Genomic DNA, 25581 nt, shown 5'->3' with positions numbered 1-25581 from the left:
GAAATTCTGAACTCTCCAGACCTGCTGAATAATCCTTGTAAGAAGGAAGTGGTGTGGGAGGGGGAGGGAGGATACCTCTCCAGACCCAGATCCCAAGAGTCTGTGATTTTTAAGAGTAGAATAAATGTGTTTTGATTCAGACATAGTCTCTTATTAGAGCTCTGTTGCCTCCAATGTGTTTGTTCTATAGGCCCCTAATTATATTAATTATATTAATGTATTTGTGCGTAAACGCTAATACTTCTTTAGATCTGTTTTTTGGTTGTTATAAATATTTTACCTATTTGTAATACTGCTTGAATCACCTTTTGAAAATGTGACTATTTCATTGGCAGGCAGCTTTTTTAGACTAAATATTCTTCTTAAAAGGGACCTGGAGAAAAGAAATTTCAGGATGCCTTGGCTCCATCTATGTGACATGTGCATTTCATCAACTCTCACCCTAGAGGAACAAATCCATTTACTCATCTGTTGCCTCTTCAGGGCTCTGCAGAGCTAGCTGCAGGTCTGTCCCCTGGATATTCTCAAGTCACTAGTTGCTATCAAATCAGGGATGAGCTAATTAGTTGCATTTCACATTAGAGGAAAAACAATTGAGAAGATGAAACACTTGAAATTCAGTAAAACCTGGGACAGATTTTATATTCACATATTTGGTGGAAAATAAAATCCAAATAATCCCACTTCCTTCATGTTTAAATTGTTAAAATGTTGCTTGACTTCTTAATCAGCAAAATCAAGTATGTAATTTGTTGGTCTCTTTTATATTTTGAAAGTTCTAACTTCAAATGTTAGAAATTTTTCTTTGTTTTAAATTTTAAAATGTCTTTTGCTATTAAAAAATGTCAGTTCGGTCAAGGGTTTCTTTAGTGATCAGTTGGTACAGACCACTTGGTACGGAGAAATAGGAGTTTCCTTGATCGAATTATTTAATCATTTTGCATTTTAGTTTTTATATCTGTACTCAAAGAGTATCTGTATCTGACTCAAAGAGTCAGACACAACTTAGCGACTGAACAACAAACTGGAAACATTAATGCTTCATTCACAGTGTTGTGGAATAGATACCAGAAGATAAATGGAGCACACTTTGTGAAACATAGGGATCTAATATTTTCGTTGATTTTGCCAAAAGTAAAGCCACAAAAGTATAATTATATAAATATATAGTATATAACCTAGGTGAGTGATCATACTATTGTGATCACTGGAATGTGATCCTGAAATGCGAAGTCAAGTGGGCCTTAAAGGATCACTATGAACAAAGCTAGTAGAGGTGATGGGATTCCAGCTGAGCTATTTCAAATCCTAAAAGATGATGCTGTGAAAGTGCTGCACTCAATATGCCAGCAAATTTGGAAAACTCAGCAGTGGCCACAGGACTGGAAAAGGCCAGTTTTCATTCCAATCCCAAAGAAAAGCGATGCCAAAGAATGCTCAAACTACCACACAATTGCACTCATCTCACACACTAGCAAATTAATGCTCAAACTTCTCCAAGCCAGGCTTCAACAATACATGAACCGTGAACTTCCAGATGTTCAAGCTGGATTTAGAAAAGGCAGAGGAACCAGAGATCAAATTGCCAACATCTGCTGGATCATGGAAAAAGCAAGAGAGTTCCAGAAAAACATCTACCTCTGCTTTATTGACTATGCCAAAGCCTTTGACTGTGTGGATCCCAACAAACTGTGGAAAATTCTGAAAGAGACGGAAATACCTCACCTGCCTCTTGAGAAATCTGTATGCAGGTCAGGAAACAACAGTCAGAACTGGACATGGAACAACAGATTGGTTCCAAATAGGAAAAGGAGTATGTCAAGGCTGTATATTGTCACCCTGCTTATTTAACTTATATGCAGAGTACATCATGAGAAATGCTGGTCTGGATGAAGCACAAGCTGGAATCAAGATTGCTGGGAGAAATATCAATAACCTCAGATATGACCTTAGGGCAGAAAGTGAAGAAGAACTAAAGAGCCTCTTGATGAAAGTAAAAGAGGAGAGTGAAAAAGTTGATTTGAAACTCTAACATTCAAAAAACTAAGATCATGGCATCTGGTCCCATCACTTCATGACAATTAGATGGGGAAACAATGGAAACAGTGAGAAACTTTATTTTTTTTGGCTCCAAAATCACTCCAGATGATGACTACAGCCATGGAATTAAAAAATGCTTGCTCTGTGGAAGAAAAGTTATGACCAACCTAAACAGCATATTAAAAAGCAGAGACATTACTTAGCCAACAAAAGTCCATCTAGTCACAACTATGTTTTTTCTAGTAGTCATTATGGATGTGAGAGTTGGATTCTAAAGAAGGCTGAGTGCCAAAGAATTAATGATTTTGAACTATGGTGTTGGAGAAGATGCTTTGAGAGTCCCTGGACTGCAAGGAGATCCAACCAGTCCATGCTAAAGAAAATCAGCCCTGAATATTCATGGGAAGGACTGATGCTGAAGCTGAAACTCCAATACTTTGGCCATCTGATAGGAAGAGCTGACTCATTGGAAAAGACCCTGATGCTGGGAAAGATTGAAGGCGGGAGGAGAAGGGGATGACAGAGGATGAGATGGTTGCATGGCATGACCGATTTTATGGACATGAGTTTGAGCAGGCTCCAGGAGTTGGTGATGGATAGGGAAGCCTGGCGTGCTGCAGTCCATGGGGTTGCAGAGAGTTGGACACTACTGAGCAACTGAACTGAACTGAACTTACTGACATTATATAACCTGACTATAACGATAGTTATATAGTCATATAACTAAATACTGTTTATATCTGCCCAGAAGAAGCAGATCAAGATTTAATTTTTTATTCTAACATAAAATATCCTAGCATATTCTAAATATGCTAACATTTAGCATTTCATTTAGCATTTTCACTCTATAATTGCACCAGAGACTCATAGTTCTGAAGATTGCTATGGATGGAAAAAAGTCCTCACTGGGGAAATGACTCACTTGTAAAAGTGGAGGCACGGACGGAAGGGGAGACCCTTCACCTGTCGACGTGAGTCCTTTACTACTGGGTTCTCCCCCAGATCCAGCAAGTAACCTAACTAGAAGCAGAGGGTAGAAATTGATCTGCATTCTCAGACTCCATGGTTCCATTATGACTCACATGGTTAAGATGCCCCTTGATCTGAACAGGACAGTGTTTATCAGTTAGTTCCCCTCTAGGTAACTGACACAAAACCCAAATTAACCGTGACTTAAACACATAGGAACACTTTTTTATCTTCTGTGAAAGAAGTCTGATTGAGGGAACCTCAGGCAGTGTGGCAGCTACACAAAATTTGTTTAACCCCAGGCTGCTTGCATCGACTACTACACTGTCTTAGTACACAGCTTATCTCCTGCAAGTCACCTCAACATCCAAGATGACAGCTGGAGCTTCAGCCAAGAAATCCATGTTGTAGGCCATAAGATGGATAAAGAGGGGGACTCAAAATTGTCTTTCCCTAGCTTTTCCTCCCCCTTTTAAGGAACCTCCCAGGAAGTCTCTCCCAGCAAATGTATGTGCTCATCTCAAAGGTCAGAACTTAGTCATTAGCCACACTTTGCTGCAAGAGTGGCTGGACAGTATAGTATTTCAGTTGGTGCATTCTTGCCAACAGTATTGTAGGCATTTTGTTAATAAGGTGAAAGGCAAGAATGGATTTGGATAGGCAACCAGCAGTTGCTACACAGACTATACATTTCTTGAGACTTTCCAGGGAATGCGTGGAAAGGAAAAATTACAATCTAGGAGAATTGTTGCAGCTGTCCACTTCTACCCTCTCATTCTTCCTGGACACCAATCACTGAAAGTCTGGCTCACTGATCACAGGGCAATAAAAGAGGATTAACAGTGCATCTGTTGTGCACTTGCTGTTTACCAAGCCGTGTATAATCATTTTTCATGCATTAACTCATTGTCTCAGAGCAACCCATAAAGTAACTGCTAATATTAGTCCTGTTCTATATATATAGAAGCCAAGGCTTGAGATTAATTAATTTGACCGAGATTATTAGGAGATAGAGAGGGAGAGCAGGTCAGTCATCTCCAAAGCAAGTATACTGTTAGTTAATATGCTGTGCATTACACCTACAAGGAAAGAGGAAAAGTCATGATGAGGTGACAATATAAATTACATCCTAGAACTAAAGTGAAAAAAGTGTATTGAAATTCTAAAAGATAATTTTTACAAAGATAAAGACATGATTCTCATGCAAATATTAGCATGTGACAGATACTTTATTTAACTCATGAATAGGTAAACTAGTAAGATGTTAAACCTATTCAAAGGCAACCTCAAGGAACCACATTTGTAGGCAACGAGAAACGCTGGAAAGAATTTATACATAGATGGAAGACTGGTCCATCTGTAGGGCAGTCATCATTCGGATTCCTCCAGATATAATTCCATTCAGTTTCTAAGGACAAAAATTACTTGCATCATCATTAGTTTTTCTTACAGAGTTGAAAAATAACTCTAAGACTCTGGAAGGTGAAGAACACCCTGAAAGATTATACTGCACAGGACACTCAGTAACCTTTTTGTCCATTTAAAAATATAGTTTAACAACTTTTCCTGGGAATTGCCTAGTGGTCCAGTGGTTAAGACTTCGCCATCCAATGCTGGGGGTGCAGGTTCAATACCTGCTCAGGGAGTTAACATCCCACATGCCTGGGGTGGTGGTGGTTGGGGGGGGGGGACCAAAACATAAAGCACAAACAATATTGTTGCAAATTCAATAAAGACTTTGAAAATGGTCCAAATGAAAAAATTCTTAAAAAAAAAAAAAAACACCTTTTCCTGACATACCTGAATTACCCTCTCTCTGTTGCCAGATGTACCAGCATTTAGAGAGACATGAAGAATATCCCCCAGGCCTCTCTTACCTACCTACCCTCCATTTATCTGCTACCAGAGGAGCTGCAAAGAGGGAGAGATGCACACAGAATTGTCTCTTCAAACTGAGATGGAGACTGAATTCCAAGGGCTGCCATGTCCCCTTTAGGGAGGTAATTAACAGATACTTACCCGATGCATTTCATGTGCCAGATACTCTGCTGGATGAGCACAGTGGGCATGGAAGCTGCTGTCAGATACTTGCAGTCTGCAGGGGACAGCGTACCGTCTCACGGAGGGCAGATTAGCTGGCTAATAGGATGTATAAAGGTACAAACCCTCCCTCCCCCAACACACACATACTCACAGCTCTGAGTTGCTTCTGCAGACATATTTCTTGGTGCTTATTTTATAACTTGGTCAAAGCATCCTTTCCAAGATTAGACAGGTTGTCTGCCTTCTTGATGTTCTTTCCCCATCCTTGAGCATCCTGAAACATCAGAGGGAAACAACAATGTGTTTTAAAGTTGCCAGGACGTGTTTGTTCTTGTTGACGGCCACACTGTAGGATTAGTAGCATTTCCCTCACAGAGGCCTCATGTTATTTCCTTCTGTCACCTTTGGAAATCCTGCAGTGATAAAGGGGTGTATAATCACCCAGTGCAAAGAAACTTCCAAACCCCACAAGCTCTGTCCCTGTAAGTCACCCTTAAGAGAAACAGGAAAAAGTCTTTCTCTTTTGCCTCTCCTTCCCATCCTTCTGTCAGTCATGTCTTTCTCACTCTGTGCTGTCCTCACTGACCTGCCAACTAGTTCATGTTTGCAGAGGATTTTTGCGCTCACAGCTCTGACTGGTTCCTCCAGAGGCCCTTTTATTCTTTGTTAACCACAGATTCCAGGAGGCCCTGATATCTGCACAAAAGTAATGACATACCAGTGGCCTAAGAAGGGTGATACGTGATGCTTAGTGTTCACCTTGATTTCAGGCAGGAGGCAGCTGTACACTGAGGGAGGGAGAGGAAAAGTTACCACAGGTATTTCCTCTTTGAACCTCCTCAGAAAGCCAACCCATAATGCTACTGCCTCTGATAACAGTTATGGGTAGCTATAAACCACTTAAGCCCCGTACATCTGCCACTGCCTTGTAGTGTGTCCTTGGCTTGGACACTGACCTCCCCAGGACTCAGTTTCCTGAATTCTAAAATGACGGGGTCCAAACAGTGAGTTGGGAAGAACTTTAGCATAAATACTCTGTTTCAGTAAACTAGTCACTGAGTTTTTTAAAAGTAAGGTGAATAGGACTTTTTGAAATATTTAAGCAGATGTTCAGAATTATTCACTAAGAAATGGGGTTAAAAGGAGAGAACCAAAGGATTGTTTAGGTATTCTGTTGTTTGGGGGACTGCTTACTGACTTTTTAAAATTAAAGAAATATTGAACATGAGGAAGGGGAGTCAAACTGTATAGGAGTGTGTAAAATAAAAACAACTTTCTCCCACCCACTCCATTTGTACCTGATCACATTTCGCAGTGTGATCTACTCTGACCTTCTGTTATTTACTTGTTTAGCTGATGACCGTGATTCTGTTTCCTGAGCTATCTACCCTGGATGTACTGCTGACTCCCAGTATAACAGAGGAAGCACTTTCCTCTTCTATGTAACTCCCAATGTTGTTTGGTTATGTTATCCCTAGATAGTCAAGATTTAGAATGTGTAGTTCACTAAACATGCTTTGTTTATAGATTGCAACAGAAAATTTACCCCCTGTACAAAAAGCATATTAAGTGTAATGACCATAAATACCTTTCATTATGGAACCAACTAGTTTCATAGACTAATAGAAAAAGTATCCTGTGACCCTGAACTCTTGTTAGTCTGGAAGAATGTGCTATTCATTACAAATGGATATAATTCTTATTTCTTTTTAAATTTCTTCACTTCCTCTAGTTTATACTCACATTGCCACTGTTTGTTCTATCTTTGCTATCGTTGTTATCTGTGTTAACCCTTTTCTTTTAAAAAGAATTTTTTGAGGTAGGTCATTTTTTTAGTCTCTGTTGAATTTGTTGCAGTATTGTTTCTGTTTTATGTTTTAGCCTTTTGTCCATGAGACATGTGAGCTTCTACCTCCCCAACCAGGGATTGAACCCACTCCCCTCATTGGAAGCCAAAGCAATCACTGGACCACCAGGAAATATTTCTTATGTTTGTTTTTCCTCTTGACTAATTCCTTATATTTTTTCACTGTGACATACACAATCTTTGAAGCTTTTTGTATCTGAAAAAGTTTTGTATTTCCTCAAAGTTTTTGGATTCCTAAAAACTCAAAAGTCCTACTCAAAAGTCATTTTCCCTCTGAACTTGCTTTGTTATCTGCTAATGGCCTGTGCTGCTGGTGAGAATTCTGACATCAGTGTAACTTTTGTTTATCAGAAGCTGTGACTTTTTAAAACTTTAAAAACTTTAGGGATCTTAGTTATAATTCCTGAAAGTGAAAGTCAGTCAGTCATGTCTGACTTTTTGTGACCCCATGGACTACACAGTCCATGGAATTCTCCAGGCCAGAATACTGGAGTGGGTAGCCTTTCCCTTCTCAGGGGCATCTTTCTAACTCAGGGATCAAACCCAAGTCTCCTGTACTGCAGGTGGATTCTTTACTAGCATAATTGCTGGGGTTGTCAAATTTGCCATTATGTATTTAGATGTGAACTAACTTTTTAGACTGCCTACTCTGTGTCATTCTCAGTAAGCTCTTTCAATTTGAAGACTAAGGTTTTTCTTGAGTTCTGGGATATTTTCTATTATTTATTTAATTATTGATATTATACCCATCTCAATTCGACTGTTTTTTTATGGTGTCTGTCTCTTTGAGTTTGCTCTGTTCTCAGATTTCCTCAAAGTTATCTTACAGTTCACTATCTTGGTCTTAAGTTTTGACAGTTTACCAACTGAATTTATTTTCTAGTAACCATATTCTTAATTTTATAGCAGCCTATTGTGGTTTTATGGCTATAAAATCTCACCTCTCTGAGTTTAGTCATTTTTTAAAAATAGTGATCTGTTTCCTTATGAGTCATTTGTTCTGTTTGTTACTCTCCAACTTTCTCTTTCATGCTATTTACTTTCCTCCAATGTCTCAAAATCCTTGTTTACTCACTCTGAGCTGATGAAGAACTACATTGCTTAGTATAGAGCGTGTGAGTCTGTGTTTCCAACACATCTCCCCCTTAACAGGGAGAGCAGATCAAAGCCTTTGCTCCGTGGAGAAAGTGTGCTGGCTGGTGAGCTTCCCTGTAAGTGTGCATGGATGTGTGTGCAGCTCACTGGTAGCCTAGTGACCTGCGCTATTGCCAAAGTAACAGCTTTATCCTCGGGAATGGAACTTTGGGTGGCACCGCCTCATAATTTTCTTCCCATTGGGACCCAAAGTTACCCGAGCTCTTCTGTGTTTTTCTTTTGTGCTTTAAAATTCACATTAGGATTCCTGCTAAGACATATCACAAAAGCCATGCTAAGAGCTTTAGCCAGGAACAAAAGCCACAGAGGCCAGTCTCACAGAGTCTGTATTCCTAAAATGGGTGGGAGGGTGGACATACTAGCCTAGATAGTAATCCCGTGGGCTCTTCTGCTCTTGACATTTGATGACTTGAAATTTGGAATTTTTCCTCCCAAACTCCCTTACAGAAAGCTGTCTTTAGCTCTGAAATTTAGGGGTTCAGAGTAATGTACTCTGTTTTTTCCATCAATCCAATCTAATCTGCTTTCTATCTTATAGAATTCTCTCAGACTCTCTCATCTCTTGATAGTTCTTTTTAATGTACATGCATATTAAAGATTCTTTCTGATTTATTTCACTTCCTGTATTTCTGTGGGATCTCAGAAAAGAGAGGAGACAGTTATATTTGCTTAGATTCCTAGTTTTACTAATAGTTTTCTTTAGAGAAAAATCATTTGTATTTATAAAAATATATTTGTTATTTTTTATAAATTTTATTTATTTATAGGCTGTATTTATAAAAATAATGCCTTATACTAAAGAAATTAAGCAATTGAGAAATTTAACAAAGAAGAAAAATTTAAACCACCCACAATAGTTATCATTAATATCACTTGAATCAGCATTTCAGACATTTTTCTATGCAAACATACAAGGAGAAGAATGGTTAGAGAGAAATATTTTTAGAAAAATGAGATTATCTGATCTGTAATGTTCAGAATAAAAAAATATTGAATTTTGTTGAATTTAATGAAGAAAACTAAGAATAAAAGAAAAATTGTTTTAACTTTAAATAAGTTCTTCGCATAAAAAAATTGCTTCCTACTGGGACTAACATATGCATACTACTATATATAAAATAGATAACTAATAAGGATATTGTATAACACAGGGAACTCTACTCTGTTCTCTATACTGGCCTATATGGGAAAAGAATCTAAAAAAGAGTGGATATATGTATAACAGATTCACTTTACTGTATACCTGAAACTAACACAACATTGTAGATAAACTATGCTCCAATAAAAAAAAAATTTTAAGAGAAATTGCTTCCTGATGGATTCCTGTAATGTTTTGGAAAATATTAAGAAACTGGATCTTTCCAAATGTCGTGATACAAATTCACTCCTTCCTATAACAGAAGTGAAATCATCAGTGTCCCCATGGCTCCACCTTCCTCCTGTCAGTTCAGTTCAGTCACTCAGTCGTGTCCAACTCTTTGTGGCCCCATAAACTGGAACACACCAGGCTTCCCTGTCATTCACCAAATCCCGTAGCTTACTCAGACTCCTGTCCATTGATTCAGTGATTCCATCCAACCATCTCATCCTCTGTTATCCCCTTCTCCTCCTGCCTTCTATCTTTCCCAGCATCAGGGTCTTTTCCAATGAATCAGCTCTTCTCATCAGGTAGCCGAAGTATTGGATCTTCAGCATTAGTCCTTCCAATGAATATTCAGTACTGATTTCCTTTAGGATCAACTGGTTTGATCTCCTTGCAGTCCAAGGGACTCTCAAGAGTCTTCTCCGACACCACAGTTCAAAAGGATCAATTCTTCGGCCCTCAGCCTTCTTTATGGTCCAACTCACATCCATAAATGACTACTAAAAGCCATAGCATTGACTGAACGGACGTTTGTCGGCAAAGTAATGTCTCGGCTTTTTAATATGCTGTCTAGGTTGGTCATAACTTTTCTTCCAAGGAGCAAGCGTCTTTTAACTTCATGGCTGCAGTCACCATCTGCTGTGATTTTGGAGTCAAAGAAAATAGAGTCTCTCACTGTTTCCATCATTTCTCCATCTATTTGCCATGAACTGATGAGATCAGATGACATGATCTTCGTCTTTTGAAGGGTGAGTTTTAAGCCAGCTTTTTCACTCTCCTCTTTTACTTTCATCAAGAGGCTGTTTAGTTCCTCTTTGCACCATCTACCATAAGGGTGGTGTCATCTGCATATCTGTTCAGTTCAGTTCAGTCACTCAGTCATGTCCGACTCTTTGTGACCCCATGAACTGCAGCACACCAGGCCTCCCTGTCCACCACCAACTCCCAGAGTTTACTCAAACTCAAGTTCACTGAGTCGGTGATGCCATCTCATCCTCTGTCATCCCCTTCTCCTCCTGCCCTCAGTCTTTCCCAGCGTCAGGGTCATTTCAAATGAGTCAGCTCTTTGCTTCAGGTGGCCAAAGAATTATAGTTTCAGCTTCAACATCAATCCTTCCGATGAATATGCAGGACTGATTTCCTTTTGGATGAACTGGTTTGATCTCCTTGCAGTCCAAGGGACTCTCAAGAGTCTTCTCCAACACCACAGTTCAAAAGAATCAATTCTTTGGAGTTCAGCTTTCTTTATAGTCCAACTCTCACATCCATACATGACCCCTGGAAAAACCATAGCCTTAACTAGACAGACCTTTGTTGACAAAGTAATATCTCTGCTTTTCAGTGTCTAGGTTGGTCATAACTTTCCTTCCAAGGAATAAGTGTCTTTTAATTTCATGGCTGCAGTCACTATCTGCAGTGATTTTGGAGCCCCCAAAAAACAAAGTCAATTACTGTTTCTCCATCTATTTGCCGTGAAGTGATGAGACTGGATGCCATGATCTTAGTTTTCTGAATGTTGAGCTTTAAACCAACTTTTTTCCCTTTCCTCTTTCATCTTCATCAAGAAGCTCTTTAGTTCTTCTTCACTTTCTGCCATATTGATATTTCTGCCGACACTCTTGATTCCAGCTTGTGCTTTATCCAGCTTGATATTTTGCATGATATAAGTTAAGTAAGCTGAGTGGCTATATACAGCCTTGTCTATTGTTTTATGTCTGGTTCTAACTGTTGTTTCTTGACCTGCACGCAGATTTCTCAGGAAGCAGGTCAGGTGGTTTGGTATTCCCATCTCTTTAAGAATTTTCCACAGTTTGTTACAATCTATACAGTGAAAGGTTTGGCATAGTCAATAAGGCAGAAGTAGATGTTTTTCTGGAACTCTCTTTTTGATTATCCAGTGGATGTTCGAAATTCGATCTCTGGTTCCTCTGCCTTTTCTACATCCAGCTTGAACATCTGAAAGTTCATGGTTCACATACTATTGAAGCTTGGCTTGGAGAATTTGGAGCATTACTTTACTAGCATGTGAGATGAGTGCAATTTTGTGGTAGTTTGAGCATTCTTTGGCATTGCCTTTCTTTGAGATTGGAATGAAAACTAACCTTTTCCAGTCCTGTGGCCACTGCTGAGTTTTCCAAATTTGCTGGCATATTGAGTGCAGCACTTTCACAGCATCATCTTTTAGAATTTGAAATCGCTCAACTGGAATTCCATCACCTCCGCTAGCTTTGTTGATAGCATTGCTTCCTGAGGCCCACTTGACTTCACATTCCAGGATGTCTGGCTCTAGGTGAGTGATCACACCATCGTGATTATCTGGGTTGTGAATATGTTTTGTATAGTTCTTCTATGCATTCTTGCCACCTCTTCTTAATATCTTCTGCTTCTGTTAGGTCCATACCATTTCTGTCCTTTATTGAGCCCATCTTTGCATGAAATGTTCCCTTGGTATCTCTAGTTTTCTTGAAGAGATCTCTAGTCTCTCCCATTCTTTTGTTTCCCCATTCTGTTTGTTTGCACTGATCACTGAAGAAGGTTTTCTTATCTCTCCTTGCTATTCTTTGGAACTCTGCATTCAAATGGGTATATCTTTCCTTTTCTCCTTTGCAACCTAGGATTATCAAATAATTATTTTTTTTGTTTCTTAAAGATTGATCTGAGATAAACATTCAAGAAAAAAAACGTCAAATACTCAAGTAAGTTTGGATATCTTTGATTTAGCCAAACCAGTTTTCAGCAGAATTTTTTGAATCTGTTAATATGGTAATGAACTCTCTGAATTTGTAAGAGGAAATATGCATTATAACAAAGTTCCAATAATATTTCATCATGAAACTCCTTGTGTTCATGGATTCCTGGAATAGCCTTTGCAGAAATTTTGCTTTCTTCTAATCATGAAATTTTAGAACTAAGTGGAGCCTTAAAGTGACTCAGTTTTAAACTCTAATTTTTCAAGAGGGAAACAAATGTAGAGAGTTTAAGTGACTTCCCCACAGGCATACAGCTCTTTGATGGTAATGGCAGGTCTAGAATCTGTATCTTCATATTCTTGATCTAATGTTCTTTGAATCTGGTCAAAAATAAATGAAGTCACTTGATGACCTAAATGTGAAGGAAATCCAAAATGTGCCGATATGCATATATGTATAGCTGATTCACTTTGCTGTACAGTAAAAACTAACACAACATTGTAAAGCAACTATACTCCAATAAATTCTTTTTTAATTAAGGAAAAATAAGTCACAAGATGCAGTGGCCCGAAGACAAGCCTTTTTATTCACTTACACATATGTGGTATGTCCTTTTTTACCTGTAAGAATAGTAAGACGCCAATTCTTTCCTGTGAACCTCAAATCTCCCTTCTGACAGCTCATAGCATCCTCTCTCTCAAACCTTCTTAGATATCTGATCTTCCTGAGGATTTAAGAGTCCCTGATTATTCTCTGTAAAATCTCCATGTAGAGTGGATATCACACTCTGTTGACCATCCTATCTTATTAGTCCCTCCAGCAAAATTTAGCCAGAAAAATTTCCCTTCCAACATCCTCGTCCAAATTGATGAGGCTTCCCTGGTGGCTCAGAGGTTGAAGCGTCTGCCTGTAATGCGGAAGACCTGAGTTCAATCCCTGGGTTGGGAAGATCCCCTGGAGAAGGAAATAGCAACCCAGTCCAATATTCTTGCCTGGAAAATCCCATGGACAGAGGAGCCTGGTGGGCTACAGTCCATGGGGTAGCAAACAGTCGGACTCAGCTGAGCAACTTCACTTCACACTTACACATTGCAGTTATGTAGACATCCTCACACCCCATAAGTGGAATTTAAAAAGGGCTTGTAATTTAGAAATGGAATCACCTTTCCATTAGGCAAAGGGACAATGTGAACCTGAAACCCTTAAAAGTTCTGGACCCTTTAACTTTGAAACAGAGTTGTAAGAAGTATGTCCCCAGATTGAACTGCATTATTATTTGTCAATATACTGTTGTAGTAATGAAACATTTGATATAACTTGAATGTTCAGTAGCATAGTATTGGTTAGTGAATCAAAGTGTATTATGAAGTACCCTACAGCCAATAAAATTTATATTCTAGAGCAGTTCATAGAAAGATATCAACAACAGAGCTTCTGGAAAAATGTGCCAGGAAGAATGTTTTGGTGCCCTTTGCCTTCTTGGGAGATGGTCAGGGTCTCATGGGGCTTGAACCCCCAGGTTAAATGTCTCAGAACTGCAGGCATCTTTCCCTGTTATCACTACTATTCATAAAAATGTTACTTTTTATGTGTATGCCATGAGGTAGAAAATATTCAGAAAACTGGTCTAAAACATATTACATGTAAAAAGATTATGAGATATTACTAGAAAAGTATGTATTTTTATAAACAGAGATACACTCAAAATTGTGCTAGGAAATATTCCCTGCCTATGTCCGGGTGATGGGAATACAGTGATTTTTATTCTCATCTGCATTTCTCTTTTTTAGTGAATGCTTTTCTTTAATAGAAATAATATGACAATTGTAATTTAATACTTACATGACCCTTAATATGGCTTATCTTGTTTTAGCCTCAAGCAGGCCTGTGAAGTGTAGGCACTGCTATTATTATTTTCATTATGTCACTGCTATTTTTAAATTTCAGATTTGAAGTTATTAGGAACAGGACAAGTTGATGCAGGCAGAAAGAAGAAGGTGGAAATGAGACATATCTAAAAAGTAGAAATAAGAGAAAATAGTAACTAATTGTCCACGGGAAACAAGTATGCATGCCTCCAAGATATTGAGGATTATGGCATTGGTAACCAAAAAAAGAATCAAGAAAATACAAAATCATATGAAGATTTTAAAGGAATTTAGATAAATGGCTAGTTTTCAAGAAGGAGTTTTGAGATTGGCTCTTTAATTGTTGAGACTGAGGAGATAACCTGCCAGGTTGGTGGAAATGTCCAGGTAATGGCCAGTGCTCAGGTGAGAGAGAAAACCTGAAGCTGTGCATAGTCATCCACGTGGAGCCATGCTTACAGCCATTCAGGAGAAGGGCTCTCCTGAGAAAAGAATGTACTCAGAAAATCAGGCCACCTAAAGCCTTACCCTTTAGGCCTTGTGTCAACAGACCCCCTAAACTTGACAAGCACTTGTAGAACAATAATAGAATGGAATTCCTTGAGTCCTTGTGCATGGGTAGGTATTGACAGTGGATGACATGTTCAAATAGTTTTCATTGTTTTTCCTTAGATCAGAGACTACTTCATTTCTTTTAAAGAAAATGTAGGTAGAAAAGACATTCAACAAGCTTGTGGTGTAATGTGACTGAGCAGCATCCTAGAAGATCGAGTTCAAAGTGAAAGGTATCCTAATCTCGGGAAGAAGTGATCAGAAGTTGAGAAAATGCAACTGAATCATGACAGATGCTTGGTATATTGCATTTTGGATGAGGAAAGGGTCAAGTTGCAAAAATACAAAATGAAGGGTCTCCGAATATGTATAAATACAATGAGCAAAGACGTAAGAATCTCAGGAAAGCACAGCTTGAAAAGCAATATGCTGTATACATTTGTGATGGTGCATATAAGATGTTTATTAGGAAATATTTTTTCAGGCAGTAGAAAGACATAAATGTAATAATATAATCACCTTACTGTATTTGACATTTAGAAGAAATATGTTAGAAATACATAACCATATTTCTCATCAAGGTCCTTCTTTTAAGAGAGTTCAAAATTATTAAATATAATACAGAGGACATCAAAGAAAAATGAATACATAACTGTAAAATGTGCTTTTAACAAAAAGCTAATGAGCATGGTATCATTTATCTTTGGAATCAAAAGATCAAAGGGTGATTTAATAAGGATCAGGATTATTATGTTACACAAGATTGTTGTACAGAACTCGTGGGCATCCTTAATGCTAGTAGAACAATAGGAAATAGACTGAAACCATTAATAATCCCCCAAAGTACATGTGCATATATATACACACATGGGCTTCCCTCATGGCTCAGATGATAAAGAATCCATCTGCAATGCAGGAGAACTGGGTTCATCTCTGGGTTGGGAGGATCCCCTAGAGAAAGGAACAGCTACCCTTTCCAGTATTCTGGCCTGGAGGATTCCATGGACTCTATAGTCCATGGGTTTGCAAAGAGTCAGACACGACTGAGCAACTTTGACTTTCACACACATACACAGACCACACATACAGTATGTATGTGTATATAAGGGTATGTTTGTATAGAGTCTAGAAGGATATATATATAAAGCTATTAATAGTTATTATTTGTATGTGGCATTGATTATAGATGTTTTTATTTGTTCCATATCTGTATCTTCTAATTTATCTATAGTAAACATGAAGTGTTTGTACAGTAAGAAAAATATCTGTATAATATTATAGAAGCAAATAAATCACTTCCCTCTCATCCATGTCACCCAGCCAACCCCTAATCTATAAAACTTACTTTTCATAAGATTCTGTATAACAGTACTGGTACATTTTATCTGTTTATCTGTATGATGCAGCCTTTCAGACAAGATCACTGTTTTGCCAGGGAAAATTGAAGAAATCTCACTTCCTGAGGCTGTAGATGTGATCATTTCAGAACCAATGGGATACATGCTGTTCAATGAAAGGATGCTGGAAAGTTACCTTCATTCCAAAAAGTGGCTGAAAACAAATGGTGAGCTGGCTAGTTCTTGGTTTTGAAAGTAGGCTAACTTTTCTGTAAGATTTGCCATCTTCCTTCCCCTATATTCAATCCTTTACAGAAAGGAGGAAAGAACATTTCTGTTAAACCAGGTATTTGACTTCCTCATCTTATTCTCCCGTAATAATTGAGCTAGTCCCCAAAAGACCCTGATGGCCGTGGTGTTCAGAATGGTTAGAAGACCAGTTCCAAGAGATGTGTTCTTGTCCTGATGCAGTCACTTTCTGTCTTCGCTAACTTGGCCTGATCTTGTGACTTTGGCTTCCTCATCTATATTATTAAAAGTAATCTCTAAAGCCCTTTCAAGTGTTGACCTTCTGTAGTGTGAGAAAGTCTCTGGTGTTTGTTTCTTCTTTCTAACATATTCTCTTCTGCTGTGTTTCTTTCCCTATGATCGCTACATGTAATTGAGATAATAAGATAAAGTTCAATATTCTCTTTGTGCTGACCGAATATCTGTGTGTGCTAAGCAGACTTTGTATAAATTATTTTATGAAAACCTTACAAAGCTTGAGTAATGAAAGCTTTCAGTTTATTTGAAGGTTTACTGCAGAGATTCTTGGTGATTTTATACTTCTTTCCCAGGAGATGCTTAGTTATGTCTGAAGACATTTTGAGTTGTCATAACTGGCAAAGGAGGTACTACCAGCACCTATGGGGGAGGCCAGGAACTTGCTAAATATCTTTTGATGGGCAGGATATCACCTCCACGCATCAAAGAGTTATTCAGCCCAAAATGTCAATAGTGCCAAGAATGAGACCTGGCTCGGTAGGAGACAGTATGACAGTCCCCACTTAGAACACTGAAGCACCGTGAGGGGAAGCAGCTGGGCAAGGACAGAACCCTAATAAGTCACAGAGCAGGGATTTGATGCTAGATCTGTCTGGTCCTGAAACCCACACTCACAACTCCTTGCACACACACTGACTTTCCGCTCTTCACCAGAGAGGGGACGTATTCCAATAACACGTTTCTTCAAGTGAGAGTTAGAAAAATAACTGGCCAGTTTAGCAGCTGTATCTCTAGTGAGAATGGCAGCTCCTTCCTTACCTGTTATACTGACGTGAAGTTACCATTGTTATGGCTCGCTGCTAGTTCCCAATGAAGACAAAATTGGATAAAATACAGCACGTACTCACCAGATTACCTGGTATATATGTATATAAGTAAAGGTTGATGTTTGTCTATAATTTCCTGCTAAGTCACTTCAGTCGTGTCCGACTCTGTGTGACCCCATAGACAGCAGCCCACCAGGCTCCCCCGTCCCTGGGATTCTCCAGGCAAGAACACCGGAGTGGGTTGCCATTTCCTTCTCCAATGCATGAAAGTGAAAAGTGAAAGTGAAGTCACTCAGTCGTGTCCGACTCTTGGCGACCCCATGGACTGCAGCCCACCAGGCTCCTCCATCCATGGCATTTTCTAGGCAAGAGTACTGGAGTGGGTGCCTACAGGTTTCAAAATTTAGGGATTTTCGAATAGGCATTTTTTTAAAAAACACATGCAAAAATAAATGAGCTTAGGTAAAGTATACCTAATGTTAAGAACTTTGTTCGCATTTCCATTATAAAACAGCCAAGGAAGATTTTGGAAGCCTTGTGGTCTGTAATAAAATTGAACTATGGGAGATGAAAGCAAAGGAACAAACTGTTTGGATGTCCTCCTCAGTGGAGGAGGAAAGAATTTTTATACCTTTTCTGGATTTTTCTCAAATGGTTAGGTGTCTTCGTATGATGAAATTTTAAACAAAGTTAATTCACATGCATCTGATGAGCTGCCCCCTAAGCTGAATATTTGGACTTAATATCTGGGCATCCTTTTCCCGCAGATATTAGGAACATATATGAAATTTTATATTGGGTGATGTATCTTTAACTAGACAAGTAGAAATGAATACTGATTTTATCAGCCTTCTACCCTGTGCATTCCTGGGGGAAAGGATGATTGATTTTTTTCCAAATTATTTTTATTTTCCATCAAAATAAGACATAGTTTACAACATCACATAATAATAAAAAGACAGTGAAAAATAGTAACCCTCTGCCATGCCTCTTCCAATCCCAAGACTGCTCCCTGAAGGCTTTTTCCTTTTCAGCTCTCTTTTCTATTGCTTCTATTATTTAACTACACATTTCCATGTAAAATTATCATGTTGCTCTTCTTGTCACCCTCTGGCTGAGAAGTTAGCTCTCCTATATAGCAACTCCTTCTCTTGTTGAGGCACCCCCACCCCATCCTCTTGATGTATTTATACAGGTCTTCAGTCCCTTATCCAGACCTTTGATGGGGCCAGGTATGTTTCAGAATTCAGAATCTGGAGGACTTTGGAAAAGCTGTAGAATAACACAACATATGTTATACTTCACTCCTCCAGTGGGATCTGAGGCAACACTCCACAATGAAACATGTAATATTTCTGCAACAAAACACGAATATGGATACCAAGTCCTGTATTGGTATGGATTGTTGTTATTGTTCAGTTGCTAAGTTGTGTCCAACACATTGCAGCCTCATGAACTGCAGCACGCCAGGCTTCCCTGCCCTTCACTATCTCCTGGAGTTTGCTCAGACTCACGTCCATTGAGTCGATGCCATCTAACCATCTTGTTCCCTTGTCGCCCCCTTTTCCTCTTGCCTTCAGTCTTTCCCAGCATCAAGGTCTTTTCCAGTGAATCGGCTCTTCACATCAGGTGGCCAAAGTATTGGAGCTTCAGCATCAGTCCTTCCAATGAGTATTCAGAGTTGATTTCCTTTAGGATTGACTGGTTTGATCTCCTTATTGTCCCGGGGACTCTTGAGTCTTTTCTAGAACCACACTTTGAAAGCATCAATTCTTTGGTGCTTAGCCTTCTTTGTGGTCCAACTCTCACATCTGTACATGACTACTGGAAAACCATAGCTTTAAGTATATGGACCTTTGTTGGCAAAGTGATGTCTCTGCTTTTTAATGTGCTGTTTAGATTTGTCATAGCTTTTCTTCTAAGGAGCAAGCGTCTTTTAATTTCATGGCTGCAGTCACCATCTGTAGTGATTTTTGAGCCCAAGAAAATAAAATCTGTCACTGTTTCCATTGTTGTCCCCATCTATTTGCCGTGCAGTGATGGGACTGGATGCCATGATCTTAGTTTTTTCTGTGTTGAGTTTTAAGCCAGCTTTTTCACTCCACTCTTTCACCTTCATCAAGAGGCTCTTTAGTTCCTCTTTGCTTTCTGCCATTAAAGTGGTATCAACTGTATATCTGAGGTTGTTGATATTTCTCCTGACAATCTTGATTCCAGCTTGTGATTCATCCAGCCTGATGTGTCCCATGAAGTACTCTGCTTAAAAGTTAAATAAACACAGTGACAATATACAGCCTTGACATATTCCTTTCCCAATTTTGAACCAGTCCAGTGTTCTTGCCTGGAGAATCCCAGGGACGGGAGCCTGGTGGGCTGCCATCTATGGGGTTGCACAGAGTCAGACACGACTGACGTGACTTAGCAGCAGCAGCATTGTTGCATGTCCTATTCTTGCTGTTGCTTCTTGTCCTGCATACAGGCTTCTCAGGAGGGATAAGTAAAGACTATAAACTCAAGTCAATTCAGGTCAGGTCTTGCCATCATATAATGTTGCAAACCTAACAAAAATCTGTTGCTTTGCAGAGCTTTTTGGATTTTAGAATTTTTTAAAAATATAAGGCAGTATTGACCTAGATTATTACTTGGTTTAAATCAATAATCAGTGTTTACATCATTATGACAATATAAATACTGTTGAGTGCTGAGTCAGGTGATACAGTCGGTGCATCCTCTCTGTATGTGTGTTCAGTTGTGTCCGACTCTCTGTGACCCCATGGACTGTAGCCCACCAGGTTACATATGATTATGTATCTTTTTCATGGAATCTTTTGTTCTTCCTAGAGTTAATTGCCTTTTTTTTTTTTTTTCTATATACTCATGACTGATTTTTTCCATGCTTTAACAGGTCTGACAGATTGCCTATCAGTGTTTATTTTGTAGAATTCTCGTGTAATTCTCTGTCCTCCTCTACCACACGAACTGGTGGCTCTCTAGTCCTATTGTACGGCTACTCTACTTTGACTTTTGGTCATCATTTTTTGTCTTCTCTGTTTTGATTTACACCATTCCTTTCAACAAAGAATATTTTCCAATAGCTTCTGGAGAAAGGATGCTTGAGAGTTACTTTGTTTGTTGAGTCCTTGCATTATCGTTTTGTTAGACAGAGAATTTTAACTTGAAAGCAACTTTTACTCAGTATGTTTAAGGCATCTTTTTTTAGTATCTGGTCTCCTGTGTTACTGAGAGTCCAATGCCATTCTGACTTCTGAACTGTTAGAATGGCATACTTTTTCCATTTGATGCTTTTAGTAGTTTTTCTTTAGTTCTCTTCGTGTGAGACATTTTAAATTGCCATGCTGTACGTGTAGTTGTTATTTGTTTAGTTGCTAAGCCCTGCCCAACTCTTTTGTGACCTCTTGGACTGTAACCTGCCAGGATCCTATGTCCGTGGGATTTCCCAGGCAAACATACTGGAATGGGTTGCCATTTCCTTCTCTAGGACATGTAATGGGTATGTTAAATCAGAAGACTCATTTTCGTCTTCTCTTGGAATTTCTCTTGTATTTTACCTTTGATGAGTTCCTCTCCTCCATTTCATCTGATATCTTTGAAATTCCTGTTAGACTTGGGCTCAGAGCTCTGAAACTTGACAAGTTTACACAGATAATAATACATTTGACTTTTCCAAAGTTGTTTCATATCCTTGATATTTGAAAAACTACCAGCAGTCATTACTGTTTTGACAACAGCGCTTGAGATTTAGATGGAGAAATGTGAATGATGTTACACCCATGGTTTTTCTCTGATCACCTCTGAAAATACTACGAATGAAATGATTTGTTCAATTTTAAGAGACATCAAAGGGAACATAGCTAAAGTATGAGACCATTGACTATAGGAGGGAATTATCCCCTGAGTTTTTTTCCTTCTACTTAATAGCTCTGTGATTATGGCTGAATCATTTAAATTTCCCTGTTTCTTAGTTTTCTCATTTATAAAATGAATATAATAATAGTACCTGCTTTATATTCTTGTAAGAATTAAATGAATTAATACATGGAAAGCCCATGGAAAGGTTCAACACAGGGTTGACATAACCAAGAAATTTTAGATACTATTATTAGAATGATGATGATAATGACAGGATTTATAGTTTTTTAGATAATGAGTGCTATAATGCTGATCACCACATCTGCCTGCCCAGAAAGGCCCAACTTCAGGCATGCTGGCCTAGGTGTTTGTTTTCTGCTAAAGTAAATGCCTTTTCCCCTTTTGATTGCAAATGTCAGGAACAAAATGCCAGTGTGGCTTCCTGGCATGGAGGATGGTGAGCCAGCACAGAAGCACAGATTCTAATAGCACTTAAAATGATAGTAAGGTTTTACATCAACAACGTTGAGACTGAAAATACTAACGATAATGTGATTGGAGGATTGAATGTAGATTATTTTTCTCTGATCACCTCTGAAAATACTATGAATGAAATGATTTGTTTATGGCCAAGTTGTTTTTACAGAAAATAAAAAAATAAATGGAGAGCCTGAACTCTGAGGCAGCAGAGAGCATTTCAGCTCTCTGTGGCTCGGGAACTGGTGCATGGTACGAGACGCAAGGCTGCAGCTGAGCTTCTGTGTAGAAGGCACGAGAGGTTGGCAGTTTCAACTGAAGCACGTCGAGTGGTGACAGCAGAAGTATTGAGCAACAGTGGCAAGCAGAGCTACAGCAGATGGGAATACCATTCTGCTTCCAAAGTGAAGGTGCCCATGGATCTGGGAGATCTGCAAGGCATACCCCTGCAAGGTCTCACTCCAAGGAAGATGCCAGGCATTTCAGATCAAAGTCCAAGTCCAGATCTGAATCTAAGTATAGATCCAGAAGTTCTTGAAGGCATTGTACAAGGTCACGATCTCAGTCTCGCTCCCACAGTAGGTCCCATAGCAGATCTTACAGTGGAGATTATGGAGGATGGCATTGCCAGTCATCCTCCCATGTGAACTCATAGGTGTCATGTTGGCAGTTGGGCAAATCCTGATCCCAACTGTTGTTTTGGAGTATTTGGGTTGAGCTTGTCCACTACAGAAAGAAATCTAAGAGGAGTATTCTCTAAATATGGCCCAGTTGCTGATGTGTGTCTATTGTATATGACCAGCAATCTAGACATTCAAGAGGATTTTCCTTTGTATACTTGGAAAATGTCAATGATGCCAAAGAAGCAAAAGGGCGTGTCAGTGGAATTGAGCTTGATGGAGATAGTATTAGAGTTTATCTCTCTTTAACAAAAAGAGCACATACCCCAACCAGGAATTTACATGGGGGGAGCTACCTGTGGCAGCTCACACCATTGAGTTTACTTACGACAGAGGATATGATTGAGGCTGTGATGGTCAGGACTATTAAAGCATATCGTATAAAGGAGGAGGAGGATGGAGAGCTGCTCAAGACAGGGGTCAGATATAGAGAAGATGGTCACCTCCTCCCTCTTACAGTCGTGGATGGTACAGATCATGTTCCAGACCTTAATCATACTCACCTTGTCACTGCCGAAGCATGAAGATGAAGACTTCCTGAAATCTGCCCTAGAGTTGGGATACTGTTTGTGAACAGTACTTTTTATTATCTCCTGTTTAAAAAGTGAACAGTGCCTAGCGAAGTTAGGTGACTTACACCTTTTATGATGACTACTTTTGGTGGAGTTGAAATGCTGTTTTCATTGTGCATTTGTGTAGTTCAGTGCTTTGTTCAAGGTTAAGTGTTTTCAGAAAAGTATGTTTTGCATGTATTATTTTACAGTCTAAAATTTTGACTGCTGAGAAGTTTCTGTTGTATAGAACTTCATGTAAATGGTTTTCTTCCTGAATCCAGGGTATTCTGAAGATCAAAGCGTGTGTGCAAAATGCTACCAGTGGCAAAAAGCAACAGTACAGTTTGATTTTTACATTTCTTTCTAACATGTCAATGCTTAGCAGAACTGTTCAGATTAGATTGTCAGTAGTAAATTCAAGACAGAAAGGCCTGTTTTTCTCCAGTCCATGAAACATACCATGCTTTTTATACCTGCAATTAAGTGGTAAAAACTATGCTTTGTAACTCTATACCGTTAGTATTAAAACTAAAGATCTTTCAATACAGCAAATGCTTAATGCATATATAAATGTGAATCTGTCAGCCTTTGTGTAATCTGTATTATATACAGCAGGGAATGAGTTACGCAATATATGCCTTCAAAAAGCTATTTCTTAAAGCTGTTACAAGGAAATAATGGTCTTTCAACTAGTTATCAGCAAGTGATGAATACATTCCACCACAAATGTGCTCTTGATCTAGCTTTAAGACTATATGGAAGAACTGGGTGCTTCAGAGTTTGAGAAAAAAGAAGGGAGCATCATACCTGTGTTGTGAATGATCTGAAGACTTTGTTCATTTTTTAAATATTATATTCAGGTCCCCTTGGAGAAGGAAATGGCAACCCACTCCAGTGTTCTTGCCTGGAGAATCCCGGGGACGGGGGAGCCTGGTGGGCTTCCGTCTATGGGGTCGCACAGAGTCGGACACGACTGAAGCAACTTAGCAGCAGCAGCAGCAGCTTGTTACCAAAGGAGGCCAGTTTTATGCAAAAGTTTTGAGAACTGTATTTAAATAAACACAAATGAAAAGAATAAATAAATAAATGAATGACGGAAATGCCCAGATTTCTAAGCACCAGACATAGAGAAAGGAAAAAGCCAATAGCTGAGAAGGCCAGTCAGCCAGCTTAAAGGCCTCACCTAAGACTCTAAGCTTTCATTCCAGCATAGTTTGTGACTTGCTATGCTGGGAGGGATTGGGGGCAGGAGGAAAAGGGGACAACAGAAGATGAGATGGCTGTATGGCATCACCGACTCGATGGATGTGGGTTTGGGTGAACTCCAGGAGTTGGTGATGGACAGGGAGGCCTGGCATGCTGCGATTCATGGGGTCGCAAAGAGTCGGACATGACTGAGCGACTGAACTGAACTGAACTAATGATAGTCTCGTATATCGCCTCCAGTCTGCTGCCTAGTTTGTGTTTTTTTGCTGCCTAGTTTTATTATCACTGCTTTGAGGCAGCTTTACGCATTAGCCTGTTGCATGGTAACTGAGATGGAATGAAAGAATGGAACCAGTTGAATGGCAAGTGAGCATCTTCAATCAGAAGGCAGTAGGTGTCAACTTTGAGCCTCTTGTCTTTTACTCAATAGGAATGATGTTCCCAACATTCAGTGACATCCACTTGGCCCCCTTTTCTGATGAGCAGCTATACATGGAACACCGCTCCAGAGTCAACTTTTGATAACGTTCTTTTCTCTCTTCTCCTCCTTTTCAGAGTAAACCAACATTCCTAATCTGTTGACACAGTGGATCAAAAATTGGAGGCAGGGACTGACCTGGGCACTGTAGGAGGTTTGGCAGCTTTCTTGGCATGTATTACTGGGTGCCAAAGGCACGCTTCCCACTAGTGTGCCAACCAAAAATATCTCCAGACATTGCTGAACATCCCCTTGGAAGGCAAAATCACCCCTTGTTGAGAATTACTGAAATAGAAGTGAAAGTGTTAGTTGCTTAGTTGTGTCTGACTCTTTGAGACCCCAAGGACTGTAGCCCACCAGGCTTCTCTGTCCTTGGACTTCTCCAGGCAAGAATGCAGGGGTAGGTAGCCATTACCTTCTCCAGGCAAGAATGCAGGAGTAGGTAGCCATTCCCCTCTCCAGGGAATCTTGCTAACACAGGGATTGAATCTGGGTCACCCTCATTGTAGGCCGATTTTTTTTTTTTTACCATCTGAGCCACCAGAGAAGCCCCTGAAATAGACAAATAAGGGAGCTACCATTCAAAATACTGCCCTAATGCTAAAGTTAATAGCATCCTCCCCTGCCTTCCATTTCCTCTTTCCACTTCTCCATCTATTCCTTTGGCCCAAAACTATGGTTTCTGCAAGAACATGCCTTTGTCAGATCAACCTATATACCTTGATGTAAAGGAGTTGATCAAAAATATCTGGAGCTTCCCTGCTAATTTTAGCTGGTGACTTTGGGGCAGTTCATGTCACCCTCCAGACTTGATTTCTTCATTTGTAAAATGAAAGCTAACATACAACCCCTGATAGTTTGGCCATGTTGAGTCACCGTTCCTTCTGCCTTTCTTTCTTATTTATTTTTAGCTGCACTGGGTCTTTGTTGCTGTGTGCACACTTTCTCTTATTGCAGCGGATGGTCTCTAGTGCGGGCTCAGGAGTTCTGATGCAAGGGTTTAGTTGCTCTGTGGCATGATCCCTGGACCAGGGATCAAACCCATGTCCCCTGCATCGGCAGGCGGGTTCCCAACCACTGGACCACACGGAAATCCTCCTTTTGCCTTTCTTTCATGAG

General features: G+C 39.4%; 1 protein-coding gene and 1 pseudogene across 1 annotated transcript in view; both read left to right on the top strand.

The window, feature by feature from the left end:
• Positions 1–25581, top strand: part of LOC138432364 (uncharacterized) — a 220713-nt gene that overhangs the window by 189347 nt on the left and 5785 nt on the right. Inside the window, exon 8 of the mRNA XM_069573718.1 lies at positions 4836–5009. Within this exon, the coding sequence (XP_069429819.1) occupies positions 4836–5009 (174 nt within the window). The remainder of the gene's footprint in view (positions 1–4835; positions 5010–25581) is intronic.
• Positions 22186–22765, top strand: LOC138433117 (transformer-2 protein homolog beta pseudogene; annotated as a pseudogene).

Source organism: Ovis canadensis, chromosome 2 (genome assembly GCF_042477335.2).
Source record: "Ovis canadensis isolate MfBH-ARS-UI-01 breed Bighorn chromosome 2, ARS-UI_OviCan_v2, whole genome shotgun sequence".
In the NCBI taxonomy this organism is placed as follows: domain Eukaryota; kingdom Metazoa; phylum Chordata; class Mammalia; order Artiodactyla; family Bovidae; genus Ovis; species Ovis canadensis.
This window is presented reverse-complemented; position numbering and strand designations above follow the sequence as displayed.